This window comes from Salvelinus namaycush, chromosome 9 (assembly GCF_016432855.1).
Source record: "Salvelinus namaycush isolate Seneca chromosome 9, SaNama_1.0, whole genome shotgun sequence".
In the NCBI taxonomy this organism is placed as follows: domain Eukaryota; kingdom Metazoa; phylum Chordata; class Actinopteri; order Salmoniformes; family Salmonidae; genus Salvelinus; species Salvelinus namaycush.
In genome coordinates, this window is record NC_052315.1 from 26,111,495 (window position 1) to 26,137,224 (window position 25,730).

The following is a 25,730-nucleotide window of genomic DNA, read 5'->3' on the forward strand; positions in this document are numbered from 1 at the left end:
GCAGAATCAGATCCAAGGAGATATTACGATATCTCAACACATTCCATCAGCCAACCTGATTGACCATTCTTTTCAGGATTTCGAGCCAGCTGTCTCTGTTAATAAGCAACTTCCCTCCTCCGTGCAGTCGTGCAATACGGTAGTTGAGATGAACTCCTCTTGCCCTTCAGACATTTCCGCAAGCACTGCGGCCGTCTCAGCAAGAAAAACATCGATGCGCAGAGTATACTCTGCTTCCGATGATACACCTTCCGCTTTGTGGGGGACTGTCAACCCTTACAATGACACTAATGGCGTCAGTCCAGCAACTGACCCGATGACTCCCACTGGTGAAACACTTTGCGATATCACAGACCGATATCCTCGTCTCAGTTCGCAGGTACTGAAGCGGTTGCCACATGCGGTGGTGACTGACAGACCTCGACAGCCACTGAGGGTGTTGAAGCACAAACACCAGGAGATTTGGTTGAAAGGTTGCAGCCATTCTCATAATAACGCGGCCACTGACAACTCGTACATAGGGTCCGAACCTTTCGTTTGCGCCTCGGATACCAACACCACATGCTGGTGGGGGGGTCCCGAGACACAAAGGGGGGGAATAGTAGCCCAGACCCATGATGAGCCGTATCGAGGCCGGTGGGGGGGTCGAGACTACGGACAACACCGTACGAGGCCGCCAGAGCATAAATCAAATCTAGTTGTAAACTCCCCTTTGAGAACAGTGAGGAGCAGACATAATCCCTGTCTAGGGGCCTCTTAGAACACATCTAAGATAGTACTGAGGTGTACCACACTGGTCGTAAAGGAAGTCCAGTGGACTTGTCCACCTCCAAAACAAATGGCAACAATAATCATTCCTTGCCTTGTGTAGTAGTCACTACAAGACAACTAGTAAAATGCCCTAATCATGTATTCCTGTAGGATAACATTTCAGAATAAATCGGTAGGACAACTGGACCCCTTGAGTACCAGTACCAATACCACAGTCAGTCCAGCAACACTCAGTAGGAGGATTAGTAACCTCACAAGTTAAATTGCTATTGATAATAGCAACATAGGAGTCACTCAGAGTGCAGCACGGGGAAGGGAATCTCCATTGCACTCTTCCAATGGTTACACACGCCACTAATAAATAGAACCCTCCGTTCAGGAGAAAAGTTATTAGAAGTCAGGAACCACGATCACACCATGTACGACTGGTCTAATACTTACAGTACTTCCGTCATGAGGTTAGCTCCTCCGTGGATAACATAGCTATGAAGAATACTTCTTCATACCTACTGCCACTACAATAGTGGAAGACAGTGACTGGTAGTAAAACCACTACAGACTCCCTCGACACCAATTCTGACTGACCTCCAGGCATTGACCTGAAAATTACCTGACGACGTCAGACTCATTCTGAACAAGTTGTAATCTGCCAGGATACTTGGTTTCATTCCCTTGACATGTGTGCTTGCGTAAGCATAAACGCACATGTACAACGGAACATCCAATTAGGATTTATGCTAGGATCACTTAAGGGTCCGAGCAAAATACCAGCCTTAGTAAAGTTGAACATTTATTTTGAGGCCTTTAACTCTACAGCTACAGAACTCACCAGTTTTCTTCTCAGAAGTCCATAGGTCATCCCTGTAGACTGCCCAAAACTAGTGCCTTACAGCTGTAGACGTATCATATAGTTATCAACTTAGGATAGTACCCTAACCAACACCCCGCAAATTAGAAGAGCCCTAGATATGACATTAGACAATGCCATGATAGGGTCATTTTGCCAAGTTATTTTGCCAATAACTATATTTTGTTTTGTTTATGCTTTCATTTATTTTGTTTCATTTTCTTCGGCATGTAGAAAGTGATAGCCATAAACAACTTCCCCATACAACCATCAGTTAGTGCCACAACGCCGCTCATTTGGGAGGAAATGTAATGATATATTTCATGAGTGTGTGTGCGTGCGTTGTTAACATCTGCCTAAGTTACTGCCCAGATCTTCCAGTTTGGACGACCAGACTACGGGTCCGGAACGGCGATCCCAATCCGGACCTCCGCTGCCCAGCCATGGAGCAGACTTCTTCATTTGCAGACACCCTACCCGGGTCGACCACACCAGAGGGGGGACTGCAACAGCGATCACCAACTGGACATCTGCTGTCCAGCCATGAAGCAGACTTCTTCATTTCCAGACACCCTACCCGAGTCGACCACACCAGAGGGGGGACTGCAACAGCGATCACCAACTGGACATCTGCTGTCCAGCCATGGAGCAGACTTCTTCATTCGCAGAAACCCTACCCGGGTCGACCACCAGATGGGGACCACAACGATGGTCCACAACCAGGACAACCCACGGTCATTTTTATGTTGGTTTGCAACATGCAGGTTAATCGCAAGATTGAACCCAACATGGGGGGACTGTCATGACGTTGGCAGTGGGGGTAGGTTTATGACAGTCATAAATACCTCTTTCCCCCTTTTTCTCTCTCCCTACTATAACTGATGTGACATAAGGAAACCCATGGGTTAACATAGAGATTCTGGGTAACATCAGAAGTTGGGGGAAATGAACTATATTCTGGTAGTCCGACCAACAGTGTCAGTTCGGTTGCCCTCTGACACATTCTCATCAAGGATAGAATGACATAAACTCTACTGTGGAAAGTCTAAACGTCAGAGGTATCGGATTCACATGGAATTGTTGTTTAATTCAAATGTTTGAATATGACATTATTTGTGAAGAGATGAAATTTAATTTTAGCTTCCAAATGAGAGATGTGTTTTCATAAGTTTGGGCTTCTGGTCAACTAGTGGCCCGCCCCTGTGAAGAGGCATGGGTTATAAACTTTTCAGACACACCCCTCTCCCTCCACTATAAAAGCCAAAGGACAAGAATATAACTTCCTGTTCCGGGTACGCTAGGATGACGATCCAGTGTCAGAATGGTTCAGATAATCACTATAGATGAAGCCAACATCAGCATGGACTTTGATTGTGAATGGTATGAACTTTGAACTCGTATTCACTACAGAAGTGATATCTCCTAGCCTTTGAGTTAGCAACAGCTAAACGCAGGTTCGGAAGGACAGTCCAAGTATCCCGTCTAATACACACAACGTTATCCCGTGACTACCAGAGACATTCTTCAAAGGACAGAGGACTCGGGTTGGCGACACGGTCCATCTACCACCAACCTACTGAAGCGCAGCTCAGAGTAAATATGTATTGCATTTTCCTCTTCAAATGGGCGGTAATTTAGAATGCATAAGATACTGTATTTACGATAGTACAGCTCGCCTATGTTCAAGTCTCTCGCTCTTTCACTAGGACTCAGCCCCCCTTTCCTTTGTGTAACAAGCTGTCATATCTATTCCGCCCGCTAGGGACGTTTTTCTGTGTGACGTAATTTGTGATCAAGTTATGAGTTAATTGTATATGTGTGATTCTGTGTGATTAGTTAGGTATTTAGTAAATAAATAATTAAACCCAATTTTGTATTGCTGATTCAACTTGTTAGCCAGGATTCTTGCAGATAATCAAGGACTTACAACTTTCAGATGAGACTGAATAAAATGACGATTAATGTGACTGCTATTTAGTAAAATATTACTAAATCTTTAAGAGTTTATTCGAAAGATAACAGCTCTATAAATATTCTTTCGTGGTGTCCCTCTCTAGTTAATTCATATTTACATGATTAGTTCAATCAGGTAATATTAATTATGGAGAAATTATTTTATAGAATAGCATGTCATAGCAATTAATCTGGCATAGTCAAAGACACAACACCAGCATAAACTACCAAGTGAAGTTCTGCAGCAGTTTGGCACCATAGCAGCATACAGCTTTAAAACTTATTGCGAATCATTGGGACGCTAACGTCCCATCTGGCCAACATCCGGTGAAATTGCAGAGCGCGAAATTCAAATTAAATTACTATAAATATTTAACTTTCATGAAATCACAAGTGCCAAACATCAAAATAAAGCTTAACTTGTTGTTAATCCAGCTGCCGTGTCAGATTTCAAAAATGCTTTACGGCGAAAGCAAACCATGCGATTATCTGAGGACAGCGCCCAGCACACAAATGCAAAACAAATCATTTTCAACCAGGGAGTTGCGACACGAAAGTCAGAAATAGTGATATAATATATGCCTTACCTTTGAAGATCTTCTTCTGTTGGCACTCCAAAAGGTCCCAGTTACATTACAAATGGTCCTTTTGTTCGATAAAGTCCTTCTTTATATCCATAAAAACTCAGTTTAGCTGGCGCGCTTCAGTCAATAATCCACTCGGTTTCCCTCCTACAAAATGCATACAAAATGAATCCCAAACGTTACCAATAAGTCAATCAACGTTTATAATCAAACCTTAGGTACCCTAATACGCAAATTCACAATCACATTTAAGACAGAGAATCGTTATTGTCTTTACCGGAGATTAAAAAAAGAACGCCCTCTTTCGGCCAGGCGCTTGGAAACACTACAGCCAAAATGGGAGCCACTAGAAAAACTACAACTTCTCCCTAATTTTTCCAAAAACCAGCCTGAAACTCTTTCTAAAGACTGTTGACAACAGATGCTGCAGCCACATGATGTCCAAAAGTACAGCCTGGTCTCATAGACTAGACGTAACATAGTAAAGGTAAATCCGGACACTCAAATTAGTATGTGTTACGTTTTGGTATGGTGGTTGGTCGGGGTGGATGGGTAGACCTATAACACGAACGTCTAGTAACCCAAAGGTTGCGTGTTTGAATCTCATCACAGACCACTTAAGCATTTTAGCTAATTAGCAACTTTGCAACTACTTACTATTTGTTTGCTACTTTGCAACTACTTAGCATGTTAGCTAACCCTTCCCCAAACCTTAATCCTTTAACCTAACTCCTGACTCTAACCCTTGGCTCCTGAGTGGCGCAGCAATCTAAGGCACTGCATCTCAGTGCAAGAGGTGATCGCTATAGTACCTGGTTTGAATCCTGGCTGTATCACACCGTGATTGGGAGTCAAAGAGGATGGCACACAATTTGCCCAGTGTCATCTGGGTTTCGCCGGAGTAGGCTGTCATTGTAACTGATTTGCCGAGTTAAATAAAGGTAATAAAAAAAACTAGCTAATGTTAGCATTAGCCACTTAGCTAACATTAGTGTTATCCACCTAGCTAACGTTAGCCACAACAAATTGGAATTCGTAAAATATACGTTTAGCAAATTTGTAACATATTGTACAAATTGCAATTCGTAACAGATCATTTTAAATGGATGATGGACATCCACAAATTAATACTTGTGGTGCTTTCAAGACAACTGGGGGAAAAAATAGGTCAAAAACTAGGTCAAAGTCAAAGCTCTAGAAAGATGCCCGAGTATCCGAGTTGGATGAACGTTCTAAATTATTTTTCCCATAAGGAGCTTGTTCCCAGTTGTCTTGAAAGCACTGAAGTCAGATAATTCAGACAAGTTGTTTTGAATGTGGCAGTACCATACGAAATGTAACATATCATACTATAATTTACATTTACTATGTTACATCTACCCCTTTGTCAAGGTTGCAGCCAGCCAGCATAGAATAGGGCTAATGACTTATAACGTGAGCTAATGACTGTTTAACCCAGTGATGTAGCCGAGTCCGAATCAAGTCCCAAGTCCCCTGTGCTCGAGTCCAAGTCCGAGTCACCAATGGTTGAGTCACGAGTCCCTATGGCTAGTCCAATATCCAAGTGCTCAAGTCTTGGTTCAAATACTCAAGTCTGAGTCACTGGGTCCACATTAACACAAAATAAAGTTATTTATCCAGTCAGATATAGTGTAGTGGCAAGAGGGATTTAGTCAACATATTGTTTGCTATCCCTTATCCTTTCTTTCTGTGCCACCAAATGTGCCACCAAAAACGTTCTCAAACATTGCAGATAGAAATTCCATGAATAGAGCTGACATTCAATAGTGTGCAATTCAGGGCGTTCCTGCATGTGGGCATTCCTGCATCCCATTGGTTTTTGCATGAACTGAGAAAACACTGTCCCTCAGTCGCCCCCGCCTCCAGCTAGCACAGCAGGGGGGAGGGAGGGAGGCTGGGGCGACACGTTAACTAGCTAGCTTGCTTGTTAGGGACACCATGCGTCGCAACCCTCTCCCGCCTGCTGTGTACTGGACTAGCTGGCTAAGCTAGCACACAGTCTCCTTTTCTACCGACTGCCAAACACTTGCCCTCGCAGTCGTTAACAGAACTGCGGGAAAACAGTGCCTTACAGCCGGGGACAAAGGACACTGTCTACCGGTGTAAGGCTAACTAGCTACCATTATCGCCCCTCCCCTTTTTCTGTTGGATTTAGTTTATAAATTGACCAATAGAAGTATTAAGAGGGGTTCCTGCAGATGCAGGAATGCCCACATGCAGGAACGCCCGGAATTACAGGCCGCAATTGCACCCTTCTCACGTTATTCCTTATTCAGTATGTTCTACATAGAAATATGCTATCTGAACGTTCCAAAACGCTGCATCCCGCTGAACGCGGCACATATTGTTGACTGAACAAGGTGTAGCCTTAACAAATGGTTAAGGGTCCGTCCACAATTAGTCTTGTTTTAGAACAGCTTTATTAATGTAAAATGTGACCTGCCAATGCATGATAGAAAGAAAAAGACATAGTGCCATATAGGTCATATCTTTCCACGGTAATGGCTAAAATCAAGACGTTTTCTCAAAGGAAAAGTGGGACACTTGGCTAGTGCGTTGTCTACAGAACCTGGCTATGAAATGCAATGGTCATCTCAGTTTCTGGACTTGAACGCCATTGAAAACCTGTGATTTGAATTGAAGAGTGCAGTTCATAAGCATAGGCGAAGGATATCAATGATCTGGAAAGATTATGTATGGAATGATCTAAGATCCCTCCTAATGTGTTTTTCAATCTCATAAAACATTTTAGGAAAAGGCTCAGTGACGTTTTCCTCGCGAAGTTGAGGTATTGAAAACACGGGTGCCAATACTTTTGAACCCTATCTTTTTGAGAAAAAATATGATTACTTTTTAAACAAAATCTCTTTGTCTGAGTAATTGTATTAGTATAAAATAGGATTAAAATTGTTTTTATGTAGCATACAATATAGCTCAGTATGTGTTACTTATTTTATACAGTATTTTTTGCTCATCTTTATCAAGGATGTCAATAATTTTGGACCTGACTGTAAATTCAAATCTATGTAGTGTTTTCAGTAGTTAATTCATTTTGCGCCATGTAGCGGTGTAGCTAACTACTGGAACTACACACTACTTTTTTTGCAAAAATAAAATATATACAATAAAATATACAGTCTATCTCAAGGCCTGCTGAGACTGCTGAATACTGTTAAATAGCCATCACTAGCACATTAGAGGCTGCTGCCCTATATACATAGACTTAGAATCACTGGCCACTTTAATGATCGAACAGTTAAGTAAACTATATTTTTCTTGAGGGAGGCTTTAGTTCTTCCTGTGTGAGGTAATTGGTAGCTTGGTAAACTATATATTTTCAGAGTAGCTTCCCCAACACTGCTCATTCCCCCCCTAGGCAACCCCGATTGGCATTCCACCCTAGGCAACCCCGATTGGCATGATGACTCCTTGCTGTTCCCAGTCCACCTGGCCGTGCTGCTGCTCCAGTTTCAACTGTTCTGCCTGCGGCTATGGAACCCTGACTTGTTCACCGAACGTGCTACCTGTCCCAGACCTGCTGTTTTCAACTCTCTAGAGACAGCAGGAGCGGTAGAGATACTCTTAATGATCGGCTATGAAAAGCCAACTGACATTTACTCCTGAGATGCTGACGTGTTGCCCCCTCGACAACTATTGTGATTATTATTATTTGACCATGCTGGTCATTTATGAACATTTGAACATCTTGGCCATGTTCTGTTATAATCTCCACCCGGCACAGCCAGAAGAGGACTGGCCACCCCTCATAGCCTGGTTCCTCTCTAGGTTTCTTCCTAGGTTTTGGCCTTTCTAGGGAGTTTTTCCTAGCCACCGTGCTTCTACACCTGCATTGCTTGCTGTTTGGGGTTTTAGGTTGGGTTTCTGTACAGCACTTTGAGATATCAGCTGATGTAAGAAGGGCTATATAAATTGATTTGATTGGCAGGACAAAGGCCTACAGAAGATAGCTACAGTTGATGTTGGAAGTTTACATACACTTTACATACACAATTTCTTGTTAACAAACTATAGTTTTGGCAAGTCGTTTAGGACATCTACTTTGTGCATGACACAGATATTTTTGCAACAATTGTTTACAGACAGATTATTTCACTTATAATTCACTGTATCACAATTCCAGTGGGTCAGAAGTTTACATACTAAGTTGACTATGCCTTTAAACAGCTTGGAAAATTCCAGAAAATTATGTCATGGCTTTAGAAGCTTCTGATAGGCTAATTGACATATTTTGAGTCAATTGGAGGTGTACCTGTGGATGTATTTCAAGGACTACCTTCAAACTCAGTGCCTCTTTGCTTGACATCATGGGAAAATCAAAAGAAATCAGCCAAGACCTCAGAAAAAAATTGCAGACCTCCACAAGTCTGGTTCATCCTTGGGAGCAATTTCCAAACGCCTGAAGGTACCACGCTCATCTGTACAAACAATAGTACGCAAGTATAAACACCATGGGACCACGCAGCCATCATACCGCTCAGGAAGGAGACACTTTCTGTCTCCTAGAGATGAACGTACTTTGATGCGAAAAGTGCAAATCAATCCCAGAACAACAGCAAAGGACATTGTGAAGATGCTGGAGGAAACAGGTACAAAGTATCTATATCCACAGTAAAACAAGTCCTATATCGACATAACCTGAAAGGCCGCTCAGCAACGAAGAAGCCACTGCTCCAAATCCGCCATAAAAAAGGCAGACTACGGTTTTGCAACTGCACGTGGGGACAAAGATCGTACTGGAGAAATGTCCTCTGGTCTGATGAAACAAAAATAGAACTGTTTGGCCATAATGACCATCATTATGTTTGGAGGAAAAAGGGGGAGGCTTGCAAACCGAAGAACAACATCCCAACCGTGAAGCACGGGGGTGGCAGCATCATGTTGTGGGGGTGCTTTGCTGCAGGAGGGACTGGTGCACTTCACAAAATAGATGGCATCATGAGGCAGGAAAATGATGTGGATATATTGAAGCAACATCTCAAGACATCAGTCAGGAAGTTAAAGCTTGGTCGCAAATGGGTCTTCCAAATGGACAATGACCCCAAGCATACTTCTAAAGTTGTGGCAAAATGGCTTAAGGACAACAAAGTCAAGGTATTGGAGTGGCCATCACAAAGCCCTGACCTCAATCCTACAGAACATTTGTGGGCAGAACTGAAAAAGCGTGTGTGAGCAAGGAGGCCTACAAACCTGACTCAGTTACACCAGCTGTCAGGAGGAATGGGAAGCTTGTGGAAGGCTACCCGAAACAACATTTGACCCAAGTTAAACAATTTAAAGGCAATGCTAACAAATACTAATTGAGTGTATGTAAACTTCTGACCCACTGGGAATGTGATGAAAGAAATAAAAGCTGAAATAAATCATTCTCTCTACTATTATTCTGACATTTCACATTCTTAAAATAAATTGGTGATCCTAACTGACCTAAAACAGGGAATTTTTACTAGGATTAAATGTCAGGAATTGTGAAAAACTGAGTTGAAATGTATTTGGCAAAGGTGTACGTAAACTTCCGACTTCAACTGTATATACCTACCTACCTGTACTCAAACTGGTGGCTGTTGTTAATGTGTCATTAATGTGTTAATGTGTCGAGAGAGAGAGAGAGAGAGAGAGAGAGAGAGCGAGAGAGAGAGAGAGAGAGAGAGAGAGAGAGAGAGAGAGAGAGAGAGAGAGAGAACATAAGACACCTGCCAGTCTAGAAAAGCAACCCAGGTGGTAACAACGGCTGCATTCCCCAGATCTGTATATTTGCTCTGGAAGGGTTCTATTCTCTGACTAGAGACAAAAGGAAAGTTAGTTTGTTATTGTTGTCCATTATTGTGTGGATTTGAAGGAGTGATGTCAGACTTTCCAGATAATGTGGCCACCGAGACCAGCTCCCCCCAGTCCCAACAGGGAGGGTCCAGCTTTCAGCTTGCCAGTATTTCCATGGACCTGGGCTTGATCAAGAGCATTCCTGGAATCCTGATGTTGGCTGAGATAGTGAGTGACAAATACCAGTTTCACCTTTGTATTTACTTTATCCATCATCAAATCAAGTTTATCGGTCACGTACACAGATTTGCAGTTGTTATCGCAGGTGCAGCTTGTGTTTCTAGCTCCAACAGTGCAGTAAACCTAGAAATAAATGTTTTTGTCTCCTGTACCCAGTTCATTTTTCCTTCTTTCTCTGTCCTACTCCTCATCTTCTAGGCCAATCTATATATATGTATCTTTTCAGAATCCCTGTTTTCCTCTATCTTATTGTTTTGTACGGGCTTGAGTTATACCTAGTGGTTGCTAAAAGTTGTAGTAATGGACACACACAGGGACATTAATCAGGTGACAGCTTGTTTTATTTTATAGTTTTATTTTTATGCAAAACGTCCTGTGTCTTGAATATGTTTTATGTTGACATATTTACATAATGTATTGATAATTAACAGTACATTCAGAGAGTCATATATAAAGCAGATATTTCAATATGATGCCACTCCCTTTGAACCTGTAGTACATGTGACTGACCCGGCTAGGTGGGTCACTGCACTAGGCTTCATATCACACCCTTCATAGCCATTTCAATAATTACATGAGAAAGAAATATCAGAACTCACACTGTTCCACTTGAGTACAGTGGTACATACTTGTTAAATGTGTGTATCAACAGCCATTACCCATGATTATAGACATCTCATAACACAAGACATCACATTCCTATAATTGAGCATTACCAATAACATTAATATGAATTGCTGGACCCTGTGATGGTATTGTGCAATCATGTCAATTGTGCAATCATGCCAGATATTTTGAACCCTGATGATTTTGTGAGCCCATATCTTGGATCTTCTATATTCATTATAGGTTTACTGCAGTTGATTGTTAACAGTTCACGGATATACGCCCACACACCCTATACAAAACCAGGCAGGCACACTCAAACACACACACCTTAAATTGACACAACTTAAACAAACCTGCCTTAGGCCTCAGATTGACTCCTAATAAAGCCTTTCACAGTACCAGTCTGTACTGAACAAAGATAAATTAATCGAGGGACTACCTGAAAAGGGGTTAGTTTGAAAAGCATTTGTTTAGGAAGTGATCATGCTATACTGTATAAAAGTAGACATTCTCCTGACTGTGGGCCTATACTTTGGCAATATTATGTCCTCATGTGTACACTGTAGACAAACGTAGGCCTACATGACAGTACACTGTAGACAAACGTAGGCCTACATGACAGTACACTGTAGACAAACGTAGGCCTACATGACAGTATACTGTAGACAAACATAGGCCTACATGACAGTACACTGTAGACAAACGTAGGCCTACATGACAGTACACTGTAGACAAACGTAGGCCTACATGACAGTACACTGTAGACAAACGTAGGCCTACATGACAGTACACTGTAGACAAACGTAGGCCTACATGACAGTACACTGTAGACAAACGTAGGCCTACATGACAGTACACTGTAGACAAACGTAGGCCTACATGACAGTACACTGTAGACAAACGTAGGCCTACATGACAGTACACTGTAGACAAACGTAGGCCTACATGACAGTACACTGTAGACAAACGTAGGCCTACATGACAGTACACTGTAGACAAACGTAGGCCTACATGACAGTACACTGTAGACAAACGTAGGCCTACATGACAGTATACTGTAGACAAACATAGGCCTACATGACAGTACACTGTAGACAAACGTAGGCCTACATGACAGTACACTGTAGACAAACGTAGGCCTACATGACAGTACACTGTAGACAAACGTAGGCCTACATGACAGTACACTGTAGACAAATGTAGGTCCTACATGACAGTACACTGTAGACAAACGTAGGCCTACATGACAGTACACTGTAGACAAATGTAGGTCCTACATGACAGTACACTGTAGACAAACGTAGGCCTACATGACAGTACACTGTAGACAAATGTAGGTCCTACATGACAGTACACTGTAGACAAATGTAGGTCCTACATGACAGTATACTGTAGACAAACGTAGGCCTACATGACAGTACACTGTAGACAAACGTAGGCCTACATGACAGTATACTGTAGACAAACATAGGCCTACATGACAGTATACTGTAGACAAACGTAGGCCTACATGACAGTACACTGTAGACAAACGTAGGCCTACATGACAGTACACTGTAGACAAACGTAGGCCTACATGACAGTATACTGTAGACAAACGTAGGCCTACATGACAGTACACTGTAGACAAACGTAGGCCTACATGACAGTACACTGTAGACAAACGTAGGCCTACATGACAGTACACTGTAGACAAACGTAGGCCTACATGACAGTACACTGTAGACAAACGTAGGCCTACATGACAGTACACTGTAGACAAACGTAGGCCTACATGACAGTATACTGTAGACAAACATAGGCCTACATGACAGTACACTGTAGACAAACGTAGGCCTACATGACAGTACACTGTAGACAAACGTAGGCCTACATGACAGTACACTGTAGACAAACGTAGGCCTACATGACAGTACACTGTAGACAAATGTAGGTCCTACATGACAGTACACTGTAGACAAACGTAGGCCTACATGACAGTACACTGTAGACAAATGTAGGTCCTACATGACAGTACACTGTAGACAAACGTAGGCCTACATGACAGTACACTGTAGACAAATGTAGGTCCTACATGACAGTACACTGTAGACAAATGTAGGTCCTACATGACAGTATACTGTAGACAAACGTAGGCCTACATGACAGTACACTGTAGACAAACGTAGGCCTACATGACAGTATACTGTAGACAAACATAGGCCTACATGACAGTATACTGTAGACAAACGTAGGCCTACATGACAGTACACTGTAGACAAACGTAGGCCTACATGACAGTACACTGTAGACAAACGTAGGCCTACATGACAGTATACTGTAGACAAACGTAGGCCTACATGACAGTACACTGTAGACAAACGTAGGCCTACATGACAGTACACTGTAGACAAACGTAGGCCTACATGACAGTACACTGTAGACAAACGTAGGCCTACATGACAGTACACTGTAGACAAACGTAGGCCTACATGACAGTACACTGTAGACAAACGTAGGCCTACATGACAGTACACTGTAGACAAACATAGGCCTACATGACAGTACACTGTAGACAAACGTAGGCCTACATGACAGTACACTGTAGACAAACGTAGGCCTACATGACAGTATACTGTAGACAAACGTAGGCCTACATGACAGTATACTGTAGACAAATGTAGGCCTACATGACAGTACACTGTAGTCCTTTCCAGCTGTCAATGACCAAATGCGACCTCTTTGGCCTCATGGGTGGAATGTTATTAATATTTCTCATAATTTCATAATTAAGATTTTTTGTAACTGACGAAAACCTGGTGTTTCAATGTCAAACAGTTTTGTTATATTTCAATCTTCTGTGATGTGTAGAAAGTGTAATATTGGTATGCAAACTCAAAATTGAATAGATTTCAACTCTATATCTGACATGGTACAGGTGTCTTCTTTTATTTAAGCTCATAACCATGTGTGTGAGGTGTATACTTCTGTTTTGAAGTAGATTTGTTTAAGACCACCAATAATCACTCTGTTTGGCCCTTACTGATTTAGCCCACTGCAATAAAAGGTTAAAGCTTGTGTAACACCTTTAATATTTGCTGTGTGTGCTTATACTGTACTGTATATTAACACGCTCACACTCCTCTGAAACTCAATAGTGAGAGAAGAAAAAGTCATTGACAATTTATGAGATATATCAATGTTTTGTAACAACATATGGCACCTGATTTTTCATTATTAATACATTCGATGTGACAAAACTTCATGTAAGTAGAGTTATGCAAATTTTTAAAAAACAGAACAACTATTAAAACTCAATTCATTTGAATGTTGTCATATTGAGTGGTTAGAGTTAGAGATACAATATGAGAGGGTATAAGAAGGAGGATGTTATGCTTACCATTATCAATCTTTGACACGTTTACCAGGTGTGTGGGTTAACCTGCAGATCAAAACTTGATCCCTAAATACATATTTGGATTATGCTTTTTTATTGAGAAAGAGTTCTGTTTGCCCTCCTGATCTTGTCTGGGGTACTAAGTAATACTGTCAAGGTTATTTGACAGAACTATTATATTCCTGTCTGTGCTGCTGATTAATGCTCAGTGGGTAGTGTAGATTACTCCCAGGTCTTCTACACTGCTCTTCAAGAGGACACTGACTTGATCTGGCGTGAAGACTTGGATTAGAGACTCAATAGAAGGTTCACCTGTTCAAATGTCACCTAAATGTTTCTGAACATGTACCTTGTTCTGTCTTACTCTCCTCAGGGTCTTGGCCTGCTGCAATGGGCTCTAATTGCCAGTGCCTCCTCCCTTATTCCTGCCTATGGCTGGGTGATGTTTGTAGCCGTTACACTGTGGCTGCTCACCATTATCCTCTTCTTCATGCTCTTCTTTGGCGCCTATCACAAACTCAGCTCTGTGCCCTGGCCAATGTTGGTGAGTGTCCTAATCCACTAACCTCTGGTGTGATTGCTGACCTGACCTCAGGCTTATGTCATGTGTGGGTCGTTCTATAACAATTATTTCTTATTTAACAGCTTTATGTATTTTGGTATTTTTACTACATAAAATAAAAATAATTGTGTTGCTTTTTTGTCACTAGCGTTACCTATATTTTAATGACGATTCCGGCTTTCCAGAATGTAATTTGACTATTTAATTTGCATATATAATCAAAGACAGAAAGCGTTAATAATAATATTAAGAAATGTTTTTGATTAGTAATAATTGACATTAAACAAAACACTTTTTTCTATAATAACACCAGTGACGGTAACACCAGTGACCGTAGCACCAGTGACGTCAACACCAGTGACCGTAACACCAGTGACCGTAACACCAGTGACCGTAGCACCAGTGACCGTAGCACCAGTGACCGTAGCACCAGTGACCGTAACACCAGTGACCGTAGCACCAGTGATGGCAACACCAGTGACCGTAGCACCAGTGACCGTAACACCAGTGACCGTAGCACCAGTGACGGCAACACCAGTGACCGTAGCACCAGTGACGGCAACACCAGTGACCGTAGCACCAGTGACGGTAACACCAGTGACCGTAGCACCAGTGACAAATCTGTGTATATAATGGCGCCGAAGTAGATGGCTGCCGTTTTACGATCCCGTAACCAATTCCAAATCAAATCAAAGTTTATTTGTCACGTGCGCTGAATGCAAATTGTCCGGGTAGCCATTTGATTACCTGTTCAGGAGTCTTATGGCTTGGGGGTAAAAACTGTTGAGAAGCCTTTATCTAGACTTGGCACTCCGGTACCGCTTGCCATGCGGTAGCAGAGAGAACAGTCTATGACTGGGGTGGCTGGGGTCTTTGACAATTTTAGGGCCTTCCTCTGACACCGCCTGGTGTAGAGGTCCTGGATGGCAAGCAGCTTAGCTCCAGTGATGTACTGGGCCGTACGCACTACCCTCTGTAGTGCCTTGCGGTCAGAGGCCGAGCAGTTTCCGTACCAGGCAGTGATGCAACCAGTCAGGAAGCTCTCGATGTTGCAGCTGGAGAACCTTTTGAGGATCTCAGGACCCATGTGATAGCAATAGCAATTGTGCTATTGTGTATGTTTTTTTGTGTTATTTATATCTTATTTTGTATATAATGTTTCTGCCACCGTGTCTTATGACCAAAAAGAGCTTCTTGATATCAGGGCAGTAATTACTCACCCCGTACTGGAGGAATTCTTCTTCTTCAATGAGTCGGACTGGAAGGATTTACTTCGGACGCCTGACAGGGCCCTCATCCCCGTCATTCGCAGGAGGAAAAGATGGAGATATCGGGGACGACAGTCCGGTTGCCTTGTCGCCGAGAAGGTAATTTACCTTTACCATCGGTTCTATTAGCCAACGTACAATCAATCAATAATAAAATAGACGAACTACGAGCGCGTATATCCTACTAATGGGACATTAAAATATGTCATATCTTATGTTTCACCGAGTCATGGCTGAACGACGACATGATTAACATACAGCTGGCAGGTTTTAAGCTTTTTCGGCAGGATAGAACAGCGGCCTCTGGTAAGACAAGGGGCGGCGGCCTATGTATATTTGTAAACAACAGCTGGTGTTGTTCTCTAGGTTTTGCTCGCCTGAGGTAGAGTATCTCATGATAAGCTGTAGACCACACTATTTACCAAGAGAGTTTACATCTATATTTTTCGTAGCTGTCTATATACCACCGCAGACTGATGCTGGCACTAAGACCACACTCAATGAGCTGAATACAGCTATAAGCAAACAGGAAAATGCTCATCCAGAGGCGGCGCTCCTAGTGGCCGGGGACTTCAATGCACGTAAACTCAAATCCGTTTTACCTCATTTCTACCAGTGTGTTAAATGTGCAACCAGAGGGAAAAAACTCTAGACCAACTTTACTCCACACACAGAGACGTATACAAAGCTCTCCCTCATTCTCCATTTGGAAGATCTGACCATAATTCTATCCTCCTGATTCCTGCTTACAAGCAAAAACTAAAGCAGGAAGCACCAGTTACTCGGTCAATAAGAAAGTGGTCAGATGAAGCAGATGCTAAGCTACAGGACTGTTTTGCTAGCACATACTGGAAAATGTTCTGGGATTCTTCCGATGGCATTGAGGAGTACACCACATCAGTCACTGGCTTCATCAATAAGTGCATCGATGATGTCGTACCCATAGTGACCATACGTACATACCCCAACCAGAAGCCATGGATTACAGGCAACACCCTGAGCTAAAGGGTAGAGCTGCTGCATTCAAGGAGCGGGACTCTAATCCGGAAGCTTATAAGAAATCCCGCTATGCCCTCCGACAAACCATCAAACAGGCAAAGCTTCAATACAGGACTAAGATTGAATCGTACTACACCGGCTTCGGCGCTCGTTGGATGTAGCAGGGCTTGCAAACTATTACAGACTACAAAGGGAAGCACAGCTACGAACTGACCAGTGACACGAACCTACCAGACAAACTAAATTACTTCTATGTTCGCTTCGAGGCAAGTAACACTGAAACATGCACGAGAGCACCAGCTGTTCTGGACGAATGTGTGATCACGCTCTCCGTAGCTGATGTAAGATCTTTAAACAGGTCAACATTCACAAGGCCGCAGGGCCAGACGGATTACCAGGACGTGTACTCTGAGCGTGCGCTGACCAACTGGCAACTGTCTTCACTGACATTTTCAACCTGTCCTTGACTGAGTCTGTAATACCAACATGTTTCAAGCAGACCACCATAATCCCTGTGCCCAAGAACACTAAGGCAACCTGCCTAAATGACTACCGACCCGTAGCACTCACATCTGTAGCCATGACGTGCTTTGAAAGGCTGGTCATGGCTCACATCAACACCATTATCCCAGAAACCCTAGACCCACTCCAATTTGCATACCGCCTCAACAGATCCACAGATAACGCAATCTCTATTGCACTCAACACTGCCCTTTCCCACCTGGACAAAAGGAACACCTATGTGAGAATGCTATTCATTGATTACAGCTCAGCGTTCAACACCATAGTGCTCTCAAAGCTCATCACTAAGCTAAGGACCCTGGGACTAAACATCTCCCTCTGCAACTGGATCCTGGACTTCCTGACGTGCCGCCCCCAGGTGGTAAGGGTAGGGAACAACACATCCACCACGCTGATCCTCAACACGGGGGCCTGTCTGGGGTGAGTGCTGAGTCCCCTCCTGTTCTCCCTGTTCACTCATGACTGCATGGCCAGGCACGACTCCAACACTATCATCAAGTTTGCCGATGACACAACAGGGGTAGGCCTGATCACCGACAACGATGAGACAGCCTATAGGGAGGAGGTCAGCGACCTGGTAGTGTGGTGCCAGGACAACAACCTCTCCCTCAACGTGATCAAGACAAAGGATATGATTGTGGACTACAGGAAAAAGAGGACCGAACATGCCTCCATTCTCATCGACAGGGGTGTAGTGGAACAGGTTGAGAGCTTCAAGTTCCTTGGTGTCCACATCATCAAAAAACTATCATGGTCCAAACACACTAAGACAGTCGTGAAGAGAGCACGACAAAGCCTATTACCCCTCAGGATACTGAAAATATTTGGCATGGGTACTCAGATCCTCAAACGATACTACAGCTGCAACATCGAGAGCATCCTGACTGGTTGCATCACTGCCTGGTATGGCAACTGCTCGGCCTCCGACCGCAAGGCACTACAGAGGGTAGTGCGTACAGCTCAGTACATCACTGGGGCCTAGCTTCCTGCCATCCAGGACCTCTATACCAGGTGGTGTCAGAGTAAGGCCCTAAAAATTGTCAAAGACTCCAGCCACCCTAGTCATAGACTGTTCTCTCTGCTACCGCACAGGCAAGCGGTACCGGAGCGCCAAGTGTTGGTACCAAAAGGTTTCTTAACAGCTTCTACCCATAAGCCATAAGATTCCTTCCACTTGTTTTCATTTGTTTTCTTAAAACTTCTTAAAGCATTGTTGGTTAGGGCTTCTAAGTAAGCATTTCACTGTCAGGTCTACACACCTATTGTATTCGGCACCTAAACATTTGATTTGATTTGAAATATATTTGATTAGATTAGATTTTTGCAATATAACTGTCTGACATATGTTTCATTAACAATAAAACACTTCAATTAAAACAAAAACTTTTTAAAATAGTTTTTCCTGGTGGTTAAGGCGGGGGACAGAAAAGACACCATTGTCGTAGAATGACCCGTCTAGTCCCTGCTATGCTGCATTTTTGCTATACATTTATTTCAAAGTTATTTTGTCATTGTTATTCAATGTAAAATATATTTTAAATAAAATGTAGGCTGTATTCATCAACATCTGTTTTCTATCTTGTAGGTTATGGTGTATAATGCTATGGCAACCGTTTTGTACCTCACAGCATTTCTGGTCAATGCTGCATCAGTCGCTCCTTACATTTCAACATACTTCTACGGCCATATGGCAGCTGCTGCGGTAAGTCTAGAACAGACAACTTAATATCTACAGATATACAAAGACATGCAGACACTCAACATTCAACAAGCGCTCCCTTACATAGGGCCACATAGATTGAGACTGAGTACATTACGTTCAATACTTGCACATTTTTTTATAGTCACAAGATAACCTTCAACAGGATGTGCTGATATCTATGTTCTGGGTAGGATGAATAGAAACCACAAAAGTGTGTTTCTGGCCCTTCTACTTTCTGGCACTCCTAAATGTTTGACTAAAGAGGCAGGACTGATGCGTCATGTGCACACCTGACTGTGACAGGTTCAAAGATAAAGAGAGAGGGAGAGGGAGCTAGAAAAAATACAAGGTAGATGTGCTTTTATGGTGTGGTCTCTCTCCATGGCAATCCTGGCCAGAGTCCATTTGCTATTTACAATGAGGCACATGACCAAGCCCATTGATCTTCCTGGGAGGAACAAGCCAGTCACCATAACATTGGCCCTGTTGCACAAGACCCAGGGCTATTGGAGTATATCTAACAGGGTTTGTCAACAGTAATTGCTCCTGTAAGTCGCTCTGGATAAGAGTGTCTGCTAAATTACTAAAATGTTAATGTTTCACCATGCATACATATGTAGGATCTTAATTTGAACCAGTTTGCTACAGCAGGAAAAATAATCCTACTGCAACAGGAAATGTGAATTATTATTATTATTATTATTATAAGAATGGACATTTTTTTATGGGGTTGATACATTTTTCATAAGAAAAACAAAATCTAAATGGATATTAAAAACTTCACAAGCTTTTTAAACCTCAAATACACTACAGTTCTCCTACAACAAGGTGATCAAATTAAGATCCTACATCATAGCGTGTTCAAAGACTTGTATCTCCTGCCTTTCACAACCCAGGAAAACAGTAGCCAGGTGACTCTAGCTAATAAAGATTCCCCTCCTATTTTCACAAACATCACAGTTTGATGTAGGTCAGGGGTCAGTATTTATGTGTATGTAGATAAAACATTTTATTTTTGCTTTGTGGAGAATGTAGCTACAATATACAGTACCAGTTTGGACACATCTACTCATTTAAGGGTTTTTCTTTATTTTTACTATTTTCTACATTGTAGAATAATAGTGAAGACATCAAAACTATGAAATAACACATATGGAATCATGTAGTAACGAAAAAAGTGTTAAATGTTTTATTTGAGATTCTTCAAAGTAGCCACCCTTTGCCTTGAGGACAGCTTTGCGCACACTGCATTCTTTCAACCAGCTTCATGGGGTGGTTGCCTGGAATGCATTTCAATTTAGGTGTGGCTTGTTAAAAGTTAATTTGTGTCATTTCTTTCCTTCTTAATGCGTTTGAGCCAATCAATTGTTTTGTGACAGAAGACAGATTTGGTAAAAGACTAAGTCCAAATTATGGCAAGAACAGCTCAAATAAGCAAAGAGAAATGACAGTCCATTACTTTAAGACATGAAGGTCAGTCAATCTGGAAAATGTCAAGAACTTTGAAAGTTTCTTCAAGTGCAGTCACAAAAACCATCAAGCCCTATGATGAAACAGGCTCTCATGAGGAACGCCACAGGAAAGGAAGACCCAGAGTTACCGCTGCTGCAGAGGAGAAGTTCATTAGAGTTACCAGCCTCAGAAATTTCAGCCCAAATAAATGCTTCACAGAGTTCAAGGAACAGACACATTTCAACATCAACTGTTCAGAGGAGACTGCGTGAATCAGGTCTTCATGGTCAAATTGCTGCAAAGAAACCACTACTAAAGGACACCAACAATAAGAAAAGACTTGCTTGGGCCAAGAAACACGAGCAATGGACATTAGACCGGTGGAAATTTGTCCTTTGTTCTGATGAGTCCAGATTTGAGATTTTTGGTTCCAACCGACGTGTCTTTGGGAGACACAGAGTAGGTGAACGGATGAACTCCGCATGATTGGTTCCCACCATGAAGCATGGAACAGGAGGTGTGATGGTGTGGGGGTGTTTTGCGGGTGACATTGTCAGTGATTTATTTAGAATTCAAGGCACACTTAACCAGCATGGCTACCACAGCATTCTGCAGCGATACGCCATCCCATCTGGTTCGCACTTAGTGGGACTATCATTTGGTTTTCAACAGGACAATGACCCGACACACCTCCAGGCTGTGTAAGGGCTATTTGACCAAGAAGGAGAGTAATGGAGTGCTGCATCACATGACCTTGCCTCCACAATCACCTAACCTCAACCCAATTGAGATGGTTTGGGATGAGTTGGACCGCAGAGTGAAGGGAAAGCAGCCAACAAGTGCTCAGCATATGTGGAAACTCCTTTAAGACTGTTAGAAAAGCATTCCAGGTCAAGCTAGTTGAGAGAATGTCAAGAGTGTGCAAAGCTGTCATCAAGGCAAGGTCAAGGTGGCTACTTTGAAAATATATTTGGATTTGTTTAACACTTTTTTTGCATGAATCCATATGTGAATCCATCCATATGTGTTATTTGTTCTGATGTCTTCACTATTATTCTACAATGTAGGAAAAAAAAGAAAAAAAACCTTGAATGAGTAGGTGTGTCCAAACTTTTGACTGGTACTGTATGTTTGTGTCATGTTTGTTGCAAGGCATATGGCATGACAACAAATGATGACAGAGGAGTTGGCTACAGCCCAAAGAGATCTGGCACCTAGTACTGGCAACCTGCCTGCATATCATCAACATTGCTAGTCAAAGATTCAACAATCTCAATTAACTGGCATTCGAGGAAGAATAATGAATACAGGCATGTACTGTATCTTATGATAATAACATTCTTCTCTCATCTGATTGTCTCTTACTATGTGTTTGTCTCTTGTTCAGTTTTTTGGCATTGTGGTGACTTTGTTATATGGAGCCAGCACCTTCTTTTCCTATTTGGCATGGAAGGGGGATGGAGGTAATGCAGCCAGCAACTCTGGTCCTGCATAGAACTACTCTACTATCTGTCCTGATAAACCCTCTCCATACAGAGAGACTTGGACAGTGTGAACCGAACAGTGTGACAAGTAGAGGAGATTCCAAACCTGTTCATTAAAGGATGAGTGTTTTTATATACGGTATACTTTTTTAAAAGAAGCTGGACATCAATAGTCTTTTTTATGTCAAAATGGTGACTGGAGTGAAGACTGGAAGCATTTTGCAGACCCTTTCAAAGTTGGTTGCTATGGTAACCCCACCACTGCACATCCATCAGTACACACACTCATCATGACTCACTCACATACATGCTCCCATACATAACATAACCACTATCATCACATACTGTAGGAAAGTGTAATGAATGATACATCTATTTATACTGTAATAAAGGAGGTAGGTAGCCTAGCGGTTAAGCGTGTTGGGCCAGTAACCGAAAGGTCGCTGTTTTGAATCCCTGAGCCAACTAGGCTGATGTGCCCTTGAGCAAGGCACTTAACCCTAATTGTTCCAAGGTTGCCTTCAATAAAGGCTGATCCTTGGCCATGACCCCACTCTCTGTGGGTGTCTCGGGGGGGGGGGGATATGCAAAAAACACATTTCTAATTCACATGTGTTTAATACACACTTGTGTATGTGTGAAATAGGACAAATGTAAGCACCCACCTAATTATTATAATACTTGTAGATACACAGGGATCCCAATGTGCAACACACGTTCAGAAACGTATATTTATATATTCTTTTTTTTTCTCACCATTGTGAAGACCAAGAGAATCATGTGTACTGTTTATCCATATCAGTTCACCTTTTCAAATAAAGTAGATTGTGATTTTACAAAACTATTTCATGTCTTTATTTGAAACACTTATTTACAGGCAATGGGACATAAGACTATGTACAAACCAGTGAAATAAATACATTTAATTAAAACACTTAAAATATTACCCTCAGTAAAGACTGCTACATAGGACAAATGTGGTACTAGTATTATTGAAATTATTTTACAGAAAGGGAACCCATTGGTTCAAATGAGAAAGAAGGATCTGAGAAAGCACCATCGACCAAACAGCCTAGGACTGAATGTACCAGGTTTCTTCTTTCAGGCTTCATATACTGTTTGTTGTGGAGGGCTATGAGTACAATCAAAAAAACATTTCTAAAGTGTTTTCCCATTGCTGGTGCATATAGTTCTCCTAACCACCAATGCCAAGGGCTGAGCAACTAGGCTACTGTTTAGTCTGTCTAAAATGCTTGACCTACAAACACCTGGCATACGTGTTAATAATGTAACAGGCACAAAACTCAAGTCATCGAGCACAAATGTAATAAAAAACGCTGTACCCCACCCTGAGGACAAAGGTGTCTATCTTAACCAGAGAAAGGCTATTTGTAAAATATTGTAAAACAAAGACAAACCTGACTGATACCATTCCCATTGCAAACCTACAACAGTTCAAATACAAAAGCTGGGGGAAAGGCATGTTCCCTGTGGTCCCCTGTGACTGGAGGGCATGGGCAAGACAAGCAATTCTGTTCTGTTGTCAGCAGCACAGTGCACTATTGGTCAATGTGTATGTTCATGTGTTTGGGGATGACTCTTCATTAGTTACTTCAGTTTTGTTGTTGTTCTGGAGGTGATGGGTTTTGAGGATGTAGAGCTGAGAGACCTCACCACTAGGCCATCACTGAGGTCAAGCCCTCGGCCCTCCCTCTCCTGCAGACAGATGAGGCATGGGTGCTGTGACACAACATCACACAACCACAAAGAGACAGAATCCTCTCTACAAATTTCTCTCAAATCACTAGTACATATCCTAAAATATACTGTCATAATGTAATGTACATCCAATTCCAAACATTGAGTTTTTACTCACTGCTCTGTAATCAATGAACATTTCCTTGAAGACCATGAAGTCTGTAAAAGTAAGCAACATGTCGAAGATGTCTCCTGACACTTCGTCTTTGTGCTGCCTGAAACATAGAAAAGAGAGAGAACATTTATTTTTGTGAAATTAGAAACAAATAAACTTTGCACTCTGCAGTTAGATGTATTTGGTTTACAAGGGGCAATGTGCCGCCTGGTGTGCCGCCACCTGGCCTACTGTGCCACAGAGTGCAGTGGTTCCCAGCGAGGGGTGCTAGGACCCCTGGGGGTACTCGTGCAGACTCATGAGACCATAGGCTTTCTGGAAGGACAAAAGAGCTGGTGGTACTGTAACCGAAAAAAGGTTACTCCTGAATGGAAACGGTTTACATACTTGAGTAATTGGGTAAATGTGCTCATGTTGAAACCGGGAATTCTCTCCATCAGCTGCTGCTCAAGTTGTTTCTCAAGCAGCTCAATCTGAAGAGGTAGAAGTAAACATCAGAATATGTACGACACCTTCACATAGATCGTTTTTTCAGACCTTCTACCTTAGTTGACAGTTGATGAGGCAGGCAGATGAACAGAGTATAGTGCCTTACATATTCGTTGAAGATTGGTGTATAGGTGAGTTTGTTCTCCTCTGAGTCATCAAACTCCAGGTAGTGTTTCTCCATGAAGCTCTGTTGCATGTGCTGGAAGTCGTCCTCTGAGGAGGAAATTGAGTAGCATTAGCAATAGCGAGTTATCCATTTAACGTTGATACACTGAAACATGTCTAGAACACAAAACAAGTTTTTTTGTCCAATTTACCCATGATGATGTCTTCAATACTCCCAATGACAGCATCAAAGGCTGCATCTGAATCTGATGAGCTGGGGAGGATAAATCAGTCAAGCAACCAAACATGTAACGACCCTGGGTTTATAAGTACAATATAAACATTAATCATTCTCTTCTAAATTAACGTTACTTCACTCACTCACTTCCTCATAGACATACAGACACGCATGCACACAAACATACATACATACTTTGAAACAGCAAAATTCTCCTCATCCAAATCCACCATTTCAACGATGTTCTCGCCACCACCCAGCAGATCTTTCAAAAAGACAAGACATTGCACAATACATTAGAAAACGATAGCATTTCAACATTTGATGCTAGCTAGCCTAGCTGAGCAATCATTGCTATATTTCTCTGACTTTATTTTCGTATGACTTAAAATCAGTCAAGAACTCACTTCGCTCTTTAACGTCCATTCTTAATCTATTTAGTTAGCAAACTACGTGGCTGTATAGCTGATTGATTTTCTGTAATCGCTACCAAGGCAACAAAAAAAAACGCTCCCTTCAGTAAATTCAGTCCGGTAAAGAAACAGATCCCAGCTGATTAGTTCCGGAAGTACAGTACGGTCAGGCCATAGAATTGAGAATTATAATAATTTGATAGCACCTCTATGGGTCAGGCACTCAACATCGTGTAAACTGAAATTAATGTTAAGTGCGTTTAAGTCCTTTATTGCAATCATGGACTGTAAATTAATTTTCCCTTTTCTGTACCATGATATTGCAGCGTACATATGTAATTAATTCTGACTGATGGGTTTAGTTGTGAATGTAGCCCATGGCTAAATCATGTCAATAATAATGGCATCTTTGACAAGCAACATAAGATTACAGTAACTGTCCAG

At 42.2% G+C, this 25,730-nt stretch overlaps 2 protein-coding genes across 2 annotated transcripts in view; one reads left to right on the forward strand and one right to left on the reverse strand.

Moving 5' to 3' along the window:
- Positions 1 to 23,021, forward strand: part of LOC120053894 (plasmolipin) — a 43,993-nt gene extending 20,972 nt beyond the window's left edge. The window contains exons 2-5 of the mRNA XM_039001187.1: positions 10,034 to 10,182; positions 14,553 to 14,723; positions 19,116 to 19,232; positions 22,072 to 23,021. Of these exons, the coding sequence (XP_038857115.1) occupies positions 10,039 to 10,182; positions 14,553 to 14,723; positions 19,116 to 19,232; positions 22,072 to 22,179 (540 nt within the window). The 5' untranslated portion in view covers positions 10,034 to 10,038 and the 3' untranslated portion in view covers positions 22,180 to 23,021. The remainder of the gene's footprint in view (positions 1 to 10,033; positions 10,183 to 14,552; positions 14,724 to 19,115; positions 19,233 to 22,071) is intronic.
- LOC120053893 (ADP-ribosylation factor-like 2 binding protein) lies at positions 23,000 to 25,449 on the reverse strand. The gene is made up of 7 exons (XM_039001186.1): positions 25,281 to 25,449; positions 25,069 to 25,138; positions 24,848 to 24,909; positions 24,637 to 24,743; positions 24,429 to 24,514; positions 24,045 to 24,141; positions 23,000 to 23,884 (listed from the first exon to the last, which is right to left on the reverse strand). The coding sequence occupies exons 1-7, from the start codon at positions 25,297 to 25,299 to the stop codon at positions 23,777 to 23,779; spliced, it is 549 nt and encodes a 182-aa protein (XP_038857114.1). The 5' UTR covers positions 25,300 to 25,449; the 3' UTR covers positions 23,000 to 23,776.
- Positions 25,450 to 25,730: the final 281 nt, after the last annotated feature.

Excerpts from the sequence above, each read along its gene's own strand:
- LOC120053893 (XM_039001186.1), bottom strand. Across the intron at positions 24,744-24,847 it reads TATTGAAGACATCATCATGG|AGGACGACTTCCAGCACATG; the intron begins GTAAATTGGACA and ends TTTCCTCCTCAG. Across the intron at positions 24,515-24,636 it reads CACCAATCTTCAACGAATAT|ATTGAGCTGCTTGAGAAACA; the intron begins GTAAGGCACTAT and ends CTACCTCTTCAG.